Source organism: Juglans microcarpa x Juglans regia, chromosome 7S (assembly GCF_004785595.1).
Source record: "Juglans microcarpa x Juglans regia isolate MS1-56 chromosome 7S, Jm3101_v1.0, whole genome shotgun sequence".
Taxonomy (NCBI): domain Eukaryota; kingdom Viridiplantae; phylum Streptophyta; class Magnoliopsida; order Fagales; family Juglandaceae; genus Juglans; species Juglans microcarpa x Juglans regia.
Genome location: NC_054607.1, coordinates 2,247,826 through 2,265,732, shown reverse-complemented (window position 1 = coordinate 2,265,732; position 17,907 = coordinate 2,247,826). Strand labels below are relative to the sequence as shown.

At 37.3% G+C, this 17,907-nt stretch overlaps 2 protein-coding genes across 2 annotated transcripts; one reads left to right on the top strand and one right to left on the bottom strand.

Moving 5' to 3' along the window:
• Positions 1-7,678: 7,678 nt before the first annotated feature.
• LOC121241576 (3-hydroxyisobutyryl-CoA hydrolase-like protein 1, mitochondrial) lies at positions 7,679-13,472 on the top strand. Its single transcript, XM_041139397.1, has 14 exons — positions 7,679-7,881; positions 7,974-8,054; positions 8,576-8,644; positions 8,775-8,838; positions 9,095-9,174; positions 9,587-9,670; positions 10,109-10,193; positions 11,441-11,526; positions 11,613-11,734; positions 12,151-12,211; positions 12,551-12,649; positions 12,750-12,851; positions 12,932-12,973; positions 13,181-13,472. The coding sequence occupies exons 1-14, from the start codon at positions 7,759-7,761 to the stop codon at positions 13,298-13,300; spliced, it is 1,218 nt and encodes a 405-aa protein (XP_040995331.1). The 5' UTR covers positions 7,679-7,758; the 3' UTR covers positions 13,301-13,472.
• A 432-nt stretch (positions 13,473-13,904) lies between these two features.
• On the bottom strand, positions 13,905-17,357 carry LOC121241679 (cell number regulator 6-like). The gene is made up of 4 exons (XM_041139552.1): positions 17,009-17,357; positions 15,982-16,096; positions 15,389-15,651; positions 13,905-14,361 (listed from the first exon to the last, which is right to left on the bottom strand). The coding sequence occupies exons 1-4, from the start codon at positions 17,120-17,122 to the stop codon at positions 14,137-14,139; spliced, it is 717 nt and encodes a 238-aa protein (XP_040995486.1). The 5' UTR covers positions 17,123-17,357; the 3' UTR covers positions 13,905-14,136.
• Between the last annotated feature and the right edge of the window lie 550 nt (positions 17,358-17,907).

Below are 17,907 nucleotides of genomic sequence, written 5' to 3'. Positions count from 1 at the left end.
TCTAAATATGCTTGAGGCCGTCCAACACAAGTCTAATATGATGAATATATAGTGAGTGGCGCTGGAAACCTAATATGGCAAAATCTGCGTACTTCGCTCGAGCGGAGTGTCAAGCGCGACTTGAGCGAACAGCCAAATGAACATTGGCTTGAGCGGAGTGTCGGGCGATGGTCAAGCAAACACTAGGGTTTGCGTCTCGCTCGGGCGAAGTGTCGAGCGCGACTCGAGCGAACTTCTCTGACTTGCCTTTGCTTGAGCGGTATGTCGAGCGACATCGAGCCAACTTGGCTCGAGCTAACTTTCAGCAAACACTTTTTCAGCTCCAAAACCAGTCTCCACATATACCCCAACAAGGCATTCAGGTAACGAACACACTATTAGAATAGATGGTAGTACTAGAACAGATGATAGTGCTACGACACATGCACAGAAAAATAACCTTCTAGAATGAATTGCAGACAATTGATATTGATTTTCTGCAATACTTGTAACTACTTTTATTCTATTTTGCTTTGTATAAATACCTGATAAACCATCAATGAAATGCACTGAGTATTGAGCAATACCTTACTCTGTCATGGTACCAGAGTAGCAAGACTAGTTGTCGCACAATTCCATGGCCTTGTCCAACCCACCCCTTCCTTCCCCAAACACCTCCGTTGCCTCCTTCTCCCACATTGTCACCACCAAGTTAATTACTGAAAATTACACATTATGGAAAGTTCAGATCAATGACTATCTTCGAGGTCAGGATCTTTATCAATTTATTGATGGCTCTCGCTCCCCTCCCTCTGAGTTTTTACCCAACTCAACTGAGCCTAATCTAAATTTTTCTTCATGGAAATGAACCGATCAACTTGTTCTTAGTATCATTTTTTTCCTCTCTTTCCGACTCTATCATTGGTCATGTCCTCTCCTTTACAACTTCTCGAGAACTCTAGTTATCATTGGAAACCATGTTTGCTTCCCATTCTCAGGCCAAAGAATTTCATGTTCGTTTCCAATTAACCAATCTCACTCAAGGTACCCAATCAATTACTGATTATTTTGCCAAAGTATGTTCTCTTGCAGACATTTTAGCAACTACTGGTCATCCCCTTCCCGATAAAGAATTCGTAACTTACTTGTTAACTGGCCTTGGATCGGCTTATGAATCCTTTCTTACATCAGTCACTACTCGTGCTGAACCCATCTCCTCCCTTGAACTCTATCAACTGCTTTTACTCCATGAAGGTCGCATGTCCCATTCCACCATAAACTCCCCCTTATCTATTGAGCCCACTGCCCACTTTTCTGCTACTGGTGGTCGTAATCAGCAAGGGCGTGGTTCATTTCGAGGTGGATGCCAAGGTTGTAGTGGCAAAGGTCGATTTGCCTAGTTTTCTCGTGGCAATCGTTCCTTTTCCCCTGCTTCTCAGGCTCCCTTCGAACCTTCTATCTCTACCCGTCCCACTTGTCAGGTTTGAAACAAAACTAGTCATATAGCTCTGCAGTGTCTCTATCGGTTTGACCATGCATATCAACTTGAGGCTCCACCTTCGTTCTCCGCCAACCATACAACACCAAGCTCCTTCTCAGACTCCACCTAGTATCCTGATTCCGCTGCAACCCACCATATTACAAATGACCTCCGCAACCTCAACCTCTCATCCGAGCAGTATCATGGTGGTGAACAAATATGTGTGGGTAATGGCTCGAATCTTCCCATCGGGCATTTCAGTGACTCATCTCTCAACTCAAATTCCTCATTTCTTCATCATAATATTTTACATGTATTGTCCATCACAAAAAAACTTAGTTTCTGTTTGTCAATTCTGTGAAGATAATTGTTGCTTCTTTGAATTTCATACTTCTCATTTTTCTGGGAAGGACAAAACGACTAGGAAGAGCCTCCTCATAAGTCCAACCCGTAATGGCCTTTATGTCATCCCTTCTGCGACGTCCCCTGCTTCGTGTCCATCCACTCATCTCGGCGAACGCGCTTCGGTAGCTCAGTGGCATCAAAGATTAGGTCACCCTTCTCTTCAGCTTGTTTCAACTATCTTGCACACCAACCATTTGAAATTTTCGCACAGAGACCCCTTTTTTCAGTGCTCTACGTGTCCTCTTGCAAAGAGTCACCAACTCCCCTTTAGTACAAGTCGGGCCTCTTACACACGGCCCTTACAATTAATTGTAGCAAATCTTTGGGGCCCAACTCCCTTTATTTCTTGTAACGGGTTTTGCTATTATATATCTTTTGTGGACCAATATACACGTTACATATGGCTTTTTTCTCTGAAATTAAAATTGGACGTTTTTCATATTTTTAATTCATTTTTGCCTTATGTTGAACGTCTCTTCAATACAAAGTTCATTACACTTCAAACCGACGGTAGTGGTGAATTTAAACCACTTACTCCTATGTGTCAAAAACTAGGCATTGCTTTTCGTTTTTCGTGCCCTCATACCCACCAACAAAATGGGCTCATCAAATGTAAACACAGGCACATTGTAGAAACTGGGCTTGCTCTTTTGGCCCATGCCTCACTGCCTCTCACCTTTTGTGATGACGCATTTCAAACTGCAGTCTATTTAGTTAATCTTTTACACAACTCGACCCTTCAAAATAAATCCCTCAATTTTATGGTTCATCATCGTATTTCTGATTACAATTTTTTAAAAGTATTCGGATGCCAGTGTTGGTCCAATTTAAGGCCATATAATAAAAACAATGTAGTTTCGGTCTAAATCTTGTTTATTCTTGTGCTACATAGCCAATCACAAAGGACATAAATGTCTAGATCTTACAACTCACAAACTCTATATCTCATGTGATGTTAAATTTGATGAACTCTCATTTCCTTTCTCAAAATCACGGGCCATCCCTCCTTTATCCTCTCAAGCCATTCCTCATGCCCACCTTCCTCTCTTCTCATCATCCATTCTTGGCCCAGGGTCTAGCCCATCCAACTCATTTTCTTCAACACATTCACCTCCCTCCTCATCTACTTCATCCCCTGTCATTTGAGTTACTCCATCTTCCTCTCCGATTCATGTTCCTCCTTTCCATCCCTTCCATGTCTCACACCCAACTTCGGCTTTAGTCCCTCCTCGTTCCCCTATCATTACACTCTCACACACATTCTTCATGTCCTCGAATTGCCACAGATGGTACTGTGCCTTACCCATCACGAAGTTGTTTCACCACCACTGCTACTATGTCGGATAACCCAATCGGCTTCTCCATGGTCTCTAAACTTCCCGAATGGCGTGATGCCATGACCAAAGAATTTTCTACCCTCACCCAGAACCATACTTGGACTTTAGTTCCACCCAATCCCTCTTCTAACATCCTTGGATACAGGTGGGTCTATCGCACAAAATTGAAAGCAAACGGTTCCATTGAACGAAGAAAGCTAGATTAGTTGCCAAAGGTTACCATCAACAGGTTGTGATCAACTATGATGAAACTTTCAGCCCTGTTGCCAAGTCGCCCACCATCCGTTTGATCCTTGCCATTGTTGTAGCTCAAGGATGGCCCCTGCGACAGGTTGATATTGACAATGCTTTTCTTCATGGTTCCTTAACTGATACTGTTTTTATGCAACAACCTCAGGGTTATATTGACCATGTTCATCCCACTTATGTATGTCAACTTCATAAGGCCATTTACGACCTTAAACAGGTCCCAAGGGCTTAGTTTACCCAATTGAGTTCTTGGTTAGTAGGTTATGGCTTTACTACCTCCAAAGATGATCCATCCCTTTTCATCTTTAACCATGGTGATACATGCATCTACCTATTAATTTACGTAGATGATATAGTAATCACATCCTCCATTTCTTCTACCATTGATTCATTTATCTCTGATTTGGGAGTGAACCTTCTAGTAAAAAATCTTGGCCCCTGTCTTTTTTTCTTGGATTAGAAGTTGACTATTTGAAAAATGGCATCATACTGTCTCAAAGTAAATACATCAAAGACCTTCTCACCAAAAGCAAAATGCTTCATGCGGAGCGCATGCCATCTCCCATGGCAACTTTCCTAAAACTGTCCAAGTTTGACTCTCCAAATCATGAAGATGATCAATAGTTATGTATCATAGTAGGAGGTTTGTAGTATATCTCCTTCATAAGACCTGACATCTCATTTGCCGTAAACAAAGTATGTCAGTTCATGCACTCACCAAAACAGCCTCACTGGATTGCAGTCAAAAGAATACTTCGGCATCTCAAGGCCACCATCAATTTTGGTCTGTTCTTCTCCAATACTTATCCTTTTACTTTGCATGCATACTCTGATGCGGACTGGGCAGAATGCCGCCCAGATGATCGTTGTTCTACTGGAGGTTTTTGCATCTTCCTTGGAAAAAACCTCATCTCCTGGGGCTAGAAAAAACAGAGAACAGTTGCGAGATCAAGTACAGAGGCTGAGTACAAGTCTCTTGCTTCAACTGCTGCCAAGGTAATCTGGCTTCAAATTGTAATTTGTGAGCTTGGTATTCCTTTATCTAAGGCCCCAACCTTATGGTGTGACAACATTGGGGCCACCTATTTGGTTGTAAATCCAGTTTACCACTCAAAAATCAAACACATGGACGTTGATTTTCACTTTGTCCGTGATTGAGTTGCTGCCAACACACTCCATGTTTCCTACATCAGTTCAAAAGATTAGCTAGCAGACATATTTACAAAGCCACTGGTTTCAGAACATTTCTTCAGATTTCGGACAAGTCTCAATGTATTGTCCATCCCATTGGACTTGAGAGCGTATGCTAGAATATATGATAGTATTAGAACAGATGATAGTGCTACGTCACATGTACAGAAAAATAACCTTCTAGAATGAATTGTAGACAATTGGATTCTCTGCAGTACTTTTAACTACTTTTATTCTCTTTTACTTTGTATAAATACCTTATAAACCATCAATGAAATGCACTGAGTATTGAGCAATACCTTACTCTGTCACACACTCAGCAAGAAATGCAGAATAAGAGATCTCTTCGATCCAAAGAAAAGAACCCATGCTTCCGTTTGTTTCCAAAGAAAACTAAGCCTCGTTTGTTTTCACAGTTAATCTTAACTTATCTCATCTCAACTCATCTAATCATTACAACTTTTTCAAATTTTCATACAAAATATAATAAACAATTCAACTTTTTTAAATCACTATTCAACTTTTTCAAATCTCAAAATAAAAATAATATTAAAAAAATATATTCTAATAATATTGTATTCAACTTTCAACTTTTATATCAACTCATCTAAAAAAACAAACGAGGCCTAAAGGAACTTAAAAGAAATTTGTATCTAAAGTTTGAAGCTTTCCTTGAGAGAAAAACACCTTTCAAACCACATCAATCAATCTAAACGGTTGGCCTAGACTTTAGCCGAGAGGAGGTTTCGTAATGAAGAATAATGATCTCAGATATAAAATCACAAATTTCCTCATTTTCCTGCATATCCTCAGCTACCAGAAAGATAGAACATTGAAAATAAAGTCATGTAATGAGAAAAGAATTGTACCTGGCAGTGACTGGAATCCAAACTGGGGTTTTCGCCATTGTTGCAAATAATGGTGCTTGCAGAGAAAGAGATAGAGAGCGAAGGTGACGATGATAATGAAAATTGGAACAATGGTGGATATATAGAAAAAGAAAGTGGGGACACCAAGAAAGCAGGATTGAAGAGTGACGGCAATCGAGGATATAGCTAAGTACGATGATTATAATCAGTAGAGTTCTTCTACGGATCAGCCCCTATTCACTGCTGATCCGTAGCACACCTTACCTGTAATTTTTTTTTTTTTTTTTTTTATCTATGAAACGGTGCGCACGGACTTGTTGATGAAGATGAAAATTGTGCTCCTTCCAGACGTGCGAAACGGTGCATACTGAAGAGGGATTTTGTTCTAAAGCTTCTCTTCCACTTACAGCTCCTCTTTGAGGCTATCTTCGAAATCGAACCCAAGAAGCTTCTTCAAAATCGTGCCCATCTCGTGAGCATCTCCCTCTCCAAATTCGCAGCTGAAGCTTTTGCTTTCTTCCTTTCAGTTTTTTTTTGTTCAATTCTATTGGTTTCTTTTATGTGAATTTTGTTCCAGTTTCACCATCAAATCTTGAATTATCGACTCAGCTTAGAGCTGCATTTTGTTTAATCAAGAATTTATCATTTTCTTTGGTCCTAAACGGTAAATAATCTATACTTCAGAAGTTCAAATTATTTTCTTATACTGCATTTTCTTGGAAACCAAACAGAATTAATTAGGACTTTTTATGCTTGTAATTAGAGCCATACCTAAAAATCATGAATAATCATTGATTGTCGATCAAACGCTCACAAAAACTCCTGTAATTTGCAAAGTCGAAACCAAGAGATACACGAAGTCGCAGAAAAATACCAACAAAAAGAGGATAATATGATTCTAAACTAATATCCAACTTTAAGCTCTAATAAATACCCAAAAACATCAAGAAGAATATAGCTTGACTAGAGCTAGTGGCAGAAGATCAAGTTCTCCCTTCTTCAAGTGGATTGAAACAAAGACAGCGAATGAGGAAGGAAATGAAATAAAAGATAAAAGAAGATGGCGATGGGGAGGGAGGAGAGCTTGGCGACGCGGGTAGTTGTAGAAGATCAAATTCTCACTTCTTCTAGTGGGTTGAAACAGAGAGAGATGAGGAAGGAAATCAAAAAAAAAAAAAAAAAGATGGCGATGGGGAGGGAAGAGAGCTGGGCGACGTGGGGGAGAGGAAACTCATTTCAAACTCATTTCAAATGGGTCTGTTGTGAACTGAGTCTGTGAGAGAGGGAAACGTGAAAATGACACGTAAAGTGTGTGTTGGGATGCAGTCAAACAGGGGTTGATCTGAAGACTTTTTCATAATGAGTATGGGTATATTTCGAAATTAAATTCAATTCATCCCAATTTATTATTATAATTTTTTTAAATTTTAATAAAAAAATATAATAAATAATTTAATTTTTTTATATTTTAAAATAATAATAATATTAAAAAAATAATATTTTATAATCTTAACTCAACTCAATTCAATTGAATTCAATATTTAGACGCAGCCTAGACTGCAACGACACACAATTACCATACATAAAAGGGATGTTGGACTTTTGGATCGGCGTGCTTTGAGATTTTGAATTCACAACCCTTCCATGTTAGCTTCTACAACGTTAAAAACTAAACAAATGATTACGTCCTAAAGTACAATTTCTTTTCTAAATTTACATCCAAGACTGCTAAAATCAACTATTTGTATCTTGAATTATAACTTTTAATTAACAATTTTCTTTCTTCCTGGTTGAGTTAATAGTCACTTATCATAATCCTGACCGTCATATCATAATCAAATGATTAAGGCAGTTTGGATTGTAAAAATATTTTATCTCATCCTCTTTCTTATTTTATTTTGTTATTATAATTTTTTTAAATATAAATAAAATATAAAAAATAATATTTTATAATATTTTATTTAAATTTTAACTTCCATCTCGATTTATATTTAAATTATAAAAAAAATGTCAGAATAACTTTGATAATTTGAGGGGTAGGAAAAGAGACGATAATTTAAGGATGTAATATGGTATAACCCTTAGATAATTAAAGAAAAAGACAGTGAAATTGAATTAAAAATTTCCTCTAACAAAACTTTTTACAGAAGGAAGAAATCTTACGAAACATATTTTTTCCCTTTTCCAAAGGCTGTCATATTAACCTTCTTCACAGGAGAGTAGGGAGCCATTGGGATAGTGGAAGGTGATGCAGAGGTTTAAGGCAGCCTTATTGCTGAGGCGCAATCCTCACTTTCCTCGATTCCTCAACAAATACAGAGCCCTCTGCTCTCTTCCGGACAGTGCTGTTATCGATGATCTTGACGACCAAGTCTGTTTCTTGGTTACCCATTCGCTTGTTCCCTCCGTTTAATCCAAACCATAACTCTCTCTCTCTCTCTCTCTCTCTCTCTCTCTCTGCAGGTATTGGTTGAGGGCAAACCTTGGTCCAGAACAGCGATTCTGAACAGACCCTCGGTGCTAAATGCTCTGAGTACCGCAATGGTATGTGCTCCCATTTCTTCATATACTTGTTTTTGTTAGGTCATTTTTCCGTATACTTGTGCAAGTGTTTCTGAGCCTTTTATTAAAATGGACTTATCTTATCTCAATTAGATTGGATAAACGGGTTTCTTTGCGAGTTCTTGGCTCTTGGGTTGGGCCCCAAAGTGTAAACCTTGAAATTCAGGTGTTATCTGATATTCAATTGGTTCAATTGAAGGAATTAATATCTGGGTCTTTGTTCTTCTGGTGTTTGGTTGAGAACCGTTCTGTATGATTGTCTTTAGCACGTAATTCTCTGTATCTTTATTGTTATATGTCCTCCAATTGGTTCAAGTACGAGTATTACCTTCATCATTGCTTTACAGTGTTCAGTTGGCCACTATTATGCAGAGTTATATAGCTTAAATTTGCTCCCTAGTGGCTCAGTTTTTTATCTTTTGGTGTTCTTAAATAGTGTTTGTGTTGTTCTGTGACACTAATAAGAAAGATTTGTGTCTTGATGATGTATCTTTGGTTTTTAGGGAGCTAGATTGCAAAAGCTGTACACATGCTGGGAAAATGATCCTGATATTGGTTTTGTGGCCATGAAGGTAAAACTTTTGATGTTGAAACAGTTATTGGATCCATATATATGTAATATTTTGAGTCTGAATCATAATGTTTAGTTGCAATGACTTTTTGCTGAGTATCTACTTAAACATAGTTTTGCATTTTCTGAAGGGCAGTGGCCGGGCATTTTGTGCTGGTGGAGATGTTGTGACACTTTATCATCTCATAAACACAGGCAATAAATTCATCTGGCTTTTCATTTTAAGATTTACCTGGAAAAATTGTGCGCATAAATTTTTCATGACCAAATTTTGCTCTTCATTGTTTATGACTTGGAGAAAGTAAACCTTAATTAGAGGGAGATGGGATGGGGTTGGGTGAACCTAGGTTAGATCCCTTGGTTCACTCTATGCTTGTTTATGTCGAGAATCTTGTTTTGGAGTTGATGCTTGTTTCCATTCAACTTTTGACCTTTGGTTCCTTCTACGCAGGGAAGATGGACGATTGCAAGGAATTTTTTAGGACATTATATACTTTCATATACTTTCTAGGTACATATTTGAAGCCAAATGTAAGTGTTCTTTTTGTTTTTGTTTTTGGTGAAGCATTAGTGGTTAATATACTGTACACTCTTCAGTTTAGTCTGTGCTATATTTCAATCACATCTTTGATATGGTGATTTTTGCAGAGTTTTCTCTGAGGTACTTGGTCCGTTACACTGTGTACTGATCTTTTGCTCAAATTGCTTTAGTAGTTGAACAAATTTTCTTCCTGTTGTTATCTTTGTGGTCTGGCATTCCTCTGGTTCTGTACTTGGATCTGTTGAAATTTTCTGGTGCATATTGCATTTGAGAGTTTGTGTGGTATTTTCCTTGTGTACTAATCATAACAAAGTCCCCAAGTCATGAATGGATCTGTCTAATTTTAGCTACACCAATCATAATAGGTATGTTCATGGTAGTGCTGTAATGATCTCCATGCAGGTGGCACTTTTAAATGGCATTACCATGGGTGGTGGGGCTGGAGTATCAATCCCTGGGATGTTTAGGGTTGCAACTGATAAAACTGTATGTAGTAAGATTGCTTTTACTTTTATCCTGTTCCCGCTTTTCTAGTTGTTGGTTTTAATGATTGTTCCTTTATTATAGTTTTCTTACTGACTTAAATTCTTTTGAGCTAGAATGCACTCCCTACATCAGACTAGTTTATCAGTATTGATAGTATTGTCACAAGCAATTACTTTTGTACCATAGATTATAATATATTTCAGCAGATTTGCTTTGATGATTGCCATTAATGAAAGGTCCGTGTTTCTGAGAGATGAAGCAGTACAATCTTCTACTTTCATTATCATACAAATACAGTAGTGAAAATTATATGTTTAGTTCTTTTGTGGTGATGTGCTTGTGAGAAGTGTTAAATTTCTTACTTGTTTCACATCTGTCATTTGATGTTCACGTTGTGCTTCAAGAAGTTAAAAAACAGTCCATTCTCCCAAATCACAGGTTTTTGCTACCCCTGAAACTCTCATTGGTTTCCACCCAGATGCTGGCGCGTCATTTTACCTCTCACGTCTCCCTGGTCACCTTGGTATGCTTGCAGTACATTATAGTTTTTCCTTTGTAATCTACTTGCTTACCATGGAATATTTTGCGTCTTGTTTGTTTGATTTGGAGACATTAAGTGAAGTTTTTATAAGTCTTTCTTGTCCTCACATCATTCTGTGATGATATCAATATTTTAAGAAGTTGAGTGATATACTCGCTGCCCTTTTGTGAATATGCCTCTATCTTTATGATTTCCCTTGAATTGGAAGAAATATAATGGACAGATGAACTTAAAAGTTTAAAATAGCCTTTGAAATGACATAAAAATACTTTTTTTTTAATTGGCACCGGGTATCTGAGAACAAAGTCCCAACTAATTCCGGAGATGCACAGGCCCTCTGCAAGGAGCTTCCCTGCAAGCACACTTCAAGTAATTCAAGGGGAAGTTCCCCCAGTCTGATGACCCTTAGAAATTGTTTGCAGCCAAGAGGATTCTAACCTTAGACCTAGAGGAAGCATACCACCAAGACCAAGACTTTGACCACTTGAGCCAACCCTTAGGGTTAAAATACTTTTCTTTTTGGGAGAATGGAAGTAAATAGCGTGTGCAAATTTATTTATAGTTTGCTTCTTCTCATTTCTAGAAGCATGCTGTGGCAGTTGATTAGCAATGTTCTTTAAGGCCTAGTATGTGTACTGAGGTATTACCTCACTACTATTCATTATTTTATTATTACTTTTCACTACTATTCAATATTCTATCATTATTTTTTCATTACTTTTTTACTACCATTCACAAAATACCTAAAAATACCTCATTACCTAAACGCAACCTAAGTGAATTACTTTAGGAATCTTGTGATGATTTTTTTAGGCTCATTGCACAAAATGATTCCACATGTACCAGAGGCATGCTACTAATGCAGCAAAAGTTGTTCATTTATCCTTAAAATTGGTCCAAAGTCTTACTATAGTCATGGCTGTTGGTTTTCGATGCATAAGGAGCTACACTTGGTTCAAGTCCACCATAAGATTAGACTTTCTTTCATCGATTATTAGACTGGAAGTAGATGCTAAAATGGAAAAATCTTCTAATCATAGGCTTATTTTGGATATGACAACTAGCTAGGTGGCTTTAGTTCAATGTCTTTTTCCAAGTATTTTATGGGATTAACCTTTTTGGGCACTTTCTGCTCATCAAAGAATGTAATTAGGAATTAATTTTGGTGTTCATAATTAATTAACATCTATTTTTGTTTAAATTTAATACTTCATATATTTTTTCCGCAGGGGAGTACTTGGCTCTTACAGGAGACAAACTCAATGGATCAGAAATGATTGCTTGCGGGCTTGCTACACATTATGCACATACTGCAGTTAAGTTTGTTGGATAATCCTTATTTTTCAAATTATCTTTCTTGCTTATGTAACATTAGTATGTATTGCTTCTTTTTTAATGCAGAGGCTTCCATTAATTGAAGAACAACTTGGAAAATTGGTTACTGATGATCCTTCAGTCATTGAAACTTCTTTAGAAAAATATAGTGACCTTGTCTCTCCAGATAAGCAAAGTGTAGTTAAAAGGTATGGTTTATTAAACCACCTGATGGAGATTCAGTTATAAATATTTATGATGACATGGAACTCACCAAGGCACATTCTTGGGGATTAATGGATACATGATCCTATCTACCAGAACTGTGTATTGGATAATCCCAGAGAAACTCCTAGTGCAGAACCAAACCCAGAATGTCTAAATTTACAGCTCATCCCAAGCCCGCTCTTTGACCGCCAAGCTGCATCCTTATGGGTTTTCATTATAAATTGAGAAAACCAACCATTTAATATGTCATTAACTTTGGGTGAAGCTCTTGACATTAATGCTTATTCCATCTACGATATTTTAACTTTGGAGGGAACTTTTATGTGTTAATATTTAATGCTCATTCTGTCCACCGGATGGGTTAACTTTGCTGAACTTATTCTGCCATTTTTTCTAGGATCGAAATGCTTGATAGAACTTTTTGCCATGACACAGTTGAAGAAATTATCGATGCTTTGGTAAGCATATTTTTCTCTGTATGTTTCTATTTAGTTCAGAGCTATTAACTATCTCACAATGGATTGAAAAGCATTTTGCAGAGGTACATGTTATTTGTAGATAATTGAAGTTTGTTTTTAACTGGTTTACTTCTTTTTTCTTTTTGCCTATATCTATATGTAGTGTGTGCTGGGGTCTTAGTTTCTGACCTGAAGGTTAGGCCTTGTGAGTTGCAGTTGTTGAGTTCGAATATGATCGTCTTTATATAATTATCCAAAATATATTCCTCTAAATTTGAGACCCTATAATTTTCTGGATAAAATTTCTAACTGACCTTTTAAAATAAATAATTTTATCAGGAGAGTGAAGCAGGTAAAACAAATGATGCATGGTGCATTTCTGCCCTAAGGAGATTTAAAGAAACCTCACCATTAAGTTTGAAGGTTTCTTTGAAATCAGTGAGTTCCTTATCCTCATGGCTTAGCCCTTCTCTTTTTCTTGGTTTTTTCCCTTATGAGAAACAATTTCATTATGATCTGATCCAACATACTGGCTCAGATACGAGAAGCTAGATTTCAGACCCTTGATCAGTGCTTGATCCGCGAGTACCGAATGTCACTCCAAGGGATATCTAATCAGGTTTCAAGAGACTTTTGTGAGGTAGAAAATATCTTGATTTAATTTCAGTGGAACAAAATTTGATAATGTTAATTAATTCATTTGTTATATATTTTCATTAGGGTGTTAGGGCACGGATGGTGGAAAAGGACTTGGCACCAAAGGTATAATCAGCTGCTTGTATTATCTTCATATTTGGACAATTGGAGTTGCATTATTGTCAAGATTATATTATTTTCATGAATAAAAAACGTGTAAATTGAATATAGGCAGTGGTGCAATATCGATACTCCAGTTTAATCATGTCTAGATAAATTTCTACCTATTGTCTTTAAATTTGTAAAACTTCCATGTTTCTTGAATATATGCAGTGGGATCCTCCGAGTTTGGAACGAGTGTCTGAAGACATGGTGCTGCACTACTTTTCCCGGCTTAACGAGTTCGAGCCTGATCTGGAGCTACCCACAAAACTTCGTGAAGCATTCACATAATTCATCCATTTGTAGAAACGAGTTCCTGGTCGTATGTTTACAAAAGCACATTACGAAGGTATTTGAAGAAAACTGTCCGGGTTGTAGGAAATTATCAATACAAACGGAAGAACACTCCCACCATTTTGTAACCTGTTGCCGACTTTGGATGAAAATTTGAAAAATGAAAAATAAATTGGTCACAGATTTTGCATGGATAAGTAGATGTCGACTACAATGAATGTCAATGCTGCAGGAGACATTGATCAAAGCATGCTTCTACCCCTAAAGACTCCTACTTCTGAGTTTTGTCATCAGGGGTCATTTCTGTGACAAAATAAACACTGCCTGGTGTGTATATAGTAAAAGCTATCCGAATTTAAACATCAAACGCTATCGGAAGTCGTTGAGGCCTTACGATTGCTTTCGTAAATGCCTAGCTCGGACAAGCTCCATGGTAATTGACGAGTTTAATTCAAGATTAAAAAAAACAATACCAAAAGGCAAGACAAATACCATGTTGTATGGTTAACTGAGAATAATTTTGATCGAAAATGACAAAAATCTAACGTTCTCGGTAGATGAAACTAATATGTTACATTGTATATAATTGTTGGCAGAACAGTTTATGGTGCCTGTGGCAAGCACGGATATTATTGCTTTTCATCTATTTGTTCCATTTTAACCAAGGTGCTCCCCCGTTAACTAAACATGTATGTATTGTTACATTGATACTACGATGGGAAGCCAGTATTGTTGATGTGCTACATTCAAACATTTAAAAAAAAAAAAAAAATAGTAACAGAAATGAAGGAAGAAAAATTTTTGAGTCCTGTATAATAGGAAATTTGAAAATTCTACAAAGGCTGAATTTCCAAATTGCTTTGCTCGCCATTTTCGGGCGCAGATGGTGCGGACTCCTTGTTCTCGCGAGTGTCCATCTCTTGAACCGGTGGAGGGCTAACAACAGTCATGTTAACTGCGGCATTATCAGATAAATGGTTTTTCATCTCCCTGTGTTCCTGACATATGGCACACCAGTGCAAGCAGCAGTGCACCAGGCAGGGGTCGCATGGCGAGTTCTGCCAAAAAAGAAAAGTAACATAACCAGTCAGCACGCATCCATGAGCACATCTATGAAATACAGGTGATGGCATGTGAAAATGGAAAGTCCCACTTGCTTTTCTGTCCCAAATGAAACTTCAGGATATTCAGCAATAAAATCAGGAACTCAAAAAGTCATGATCAGTTGTCTAAAGCTGTACATGGCCAAGACCAAGTTACTCTTCTCATCAAATGATCAAACTCAGCACATCAGGGTATATAGCTACAGGTTTGTTTGCATGTCTACATGTATCTAAAGAGGCCTGGATAGCTCATCTCTTCACATCTCCCCTCTGGCTTGAAATTGGTGAGTATATAAACTAAGTTCATGTGCCAATAATTCCTATTTAACAAGTGTGAACCACACAAAAAAGTAACTCAACAACGAACCAGCTGCTTTGCACTTTTCCAACAAACCGCATCCATTTTCCCACACCGGAACCATCATCAGATTGAAAAAACGAAAGCAAACACAAAACAACAGGAAAAGATTTTAGTTTCAAGAGATCCCACAACTGAATTGAGGTTACTGATTGTAAAGAAACAACATCCAAAATCCAAATGCAGAAGCAAAAATCCTCAAACCAGCCTTTTCTGTTAAAAACTCAGTAGTACCCTCCCCTTGAAAAGAAGTCACAAAAAAGCACACTTCTCCCAGCAGTCATTCAAAGAAAAAAGTCTAAATCAAAACTGGTGAAACAAACAAATCTCCCATAAATTCATACAACAGAGGAAAAACTCTCATATATGTTATAACTATATTTGCTATATTCGAAAAGCTAGATCTAACAAAAGTTATCCATTTCCACATAATAAATTGAATCTCATTAATTATGAGGAAAAGAAATCATGCCAACTGTAACAAGTGGAAAAACTGAAAGTATAAGTGGACTAGACATGAGTATCTAATTATATGAAGATGATTTCCAAGACTGTGACTGATCTGGCTTTAGGTTTTTGCCAGTGATAAAATTCAAGATACTATGGAGAGAATATTGAAATTACCTTGAGATGATATTTCTTCTGCAATGATTGTCGAAATAAACCAGTGTAGATGCCACACATCCACCAACTAAATAACAGACCCTCAGCAATGAGAAATGATGTCTTAGGATCAATACCGTGGAACAGAGCTGTTGCTGCTGCAAGTGCAAGTCCACCTTCGACACACATGCCATGACAAACACATGCATTGGTCCATGGAATATCTTGCAAATTTTCAACATTACGCCCAAACAACACACATGGGCAGAAAAGTCCAGTCCAGCCTGCAAAACAACCGCAATGATTTTAGAATGAGCAACATTCATGAAAAAAACACAAGGAAGTTACGCTCCTCCCATTTCTAGCCCTTTTACTGCATGCTCGGAAATCTAAGCAATCTATGATCTAAAAAAATTTAGTGGAAAAATTAATATCTCCAAAATTCCACTGCCTGCCGATGCGAATGATGTATCCAATCTAATATTAACAATCAACAAGCACAACTTCTAGAATTACCATAAACATTGATTATGAATTCCATTAGATTGAAAAAATAAATGAAAAGTCAAGATTTGAATGCCAGCTCGATAACAGTACAGCAATGAGGCTCTTACAACTTTCAGTATCTTCAGCACAGCCACATATCCCAGTTGTCCAATCTTCATCAGCAGGTGGCTGGTAGCTTTCAGGCAGTGGTTGACCACATTCATTACATCTATGAACGACTAACTGTGAAATAGGAGATGCAATCAGCAACTAAATATAATTCATCAATAAAAATCAAATTGTAAGCGATAACACCATGCAATGGAACCATGCATTCTCTGCTTTGGAATGTTAACCTTTTGCGTTGGGAGAGGAGGCGCAGGAGACTAGGGGTTTAAGGCAAAGCCGTAGCTTTTGTGTATTGTTGTGGAGCATTCAAAGTTAATACAATGTTCTAGCAAACATCTCTCTCTGCGCATGGCGTTTGTGCAAAAGAATAATATCTAGCAATTGTAGGCAAGTTGCAAAATTGACGCTAAATTTTTTTATAGGTAGAGAGAGATACAATGCCCACATACAAAAGTACAATAACTTCTTTTATAAGTAAAAAAATACAGAAACTGGAAACTACGTATGTACAAATCAAATCACTACAAATATAATATTCTCAAGACGAAGAATCAACGCTCCATGGTCGAATGCTTTTTTCCACGAGACAAATAGCATATTCCAGGATCTCACCTTTAAACTATAAAGTATAAACACAAAATTTTACATCCACCAACACTGAAACAGAGTCAGCAATTCATCACGATACTCGCCCTCTCAATATTCGGCTGGCAAGAAAAACATCAAAATGGAGCGAGAAATAATAAAGCTTGACCATACAAATAACATATTGCTTTTGACCGTTTCCCAAATAACACTCCTTTCCATTTTTCTAGACAACCATACAGAGAAGGAGCAAATTCCGATACAACGCCAAAAAAACCAACAATCACAAACAGAGAATCAAAATCTAAGCAAAACATCGTGCCGTCGACCAAAACGCACAACTTAAATCAACAGAATTCAGTAGAATACATATATATACGAAAAAATAAAAAGATATAATGATTTCTAAAAAGAGAATTGAGATTTGAAAAATTGGAGGACCTGAGGGACTTGAATGGATTGGTTAAGCTCTCCGGGGGTGATCTCCTCCAATGGTGCTTGATCCTTCTTCAACTTCACGTACCGCGACTGCAAGTGCGTGGTCCCATCAGCCATCCTATCTCCCCAGAGAAAAGTCAACAAAAACAAAGAGATCAGAGGGAGAGAGGGAGGAATGTGAAATTAGAGGAACGGATAATGCGAATGGAAGAGGGAAATGGAGACTTCAAGGCTTCAATCTAACCTTCAATTCACAGTCGAAATCCGGAGTTTTTATTTTTTTATTTTTAGATTATTCTTCTCGCCATTGTCATTTATAGATACAGTTTTGATAAGTTGAAACAGTTTACGTAGTTTATAAAGGTAGTTGCAGAACGTTTTATAGTCTAATTTTATAAGAGAAATCATTTGTAAATATGTCATATAGATATATTATGCGCAAATATTTTATAAAAAAAAAAGTAGATCATATTTTAAAAAGGTGTATAAAAAATTATTATTATTTTAATAAGATCTACTTTTTTTTTTTGTTTAAAAAGAAGAATAACAATTCTTATTCATTTTAAATCAAGACAGCTTGAATACAATGAGGAATTCCCTCCATTACAATGCTCTCCTCATAGAGTTTTAGTGCATCCTTAGCTAATAAATAAGCCACATTATTGAGATTCCTTGGGACATGCTTAACCAACTAATGAATGATCATACCTATTGAAGTCCATTTCCCTGAATCACTATTAATCTCATCAACTACAAGCTTGGCATCCCCTTCAAGTATAATTCTTGACAAATGCATCTGTTGGCATAGAATAACTGCATTAAGAGTACCCACTGCTTTAGTCATCGTTGGATTTGGAAAAAGAACCCTTTGAGACTTGAGGGTAGCAACCACCTGACCATGC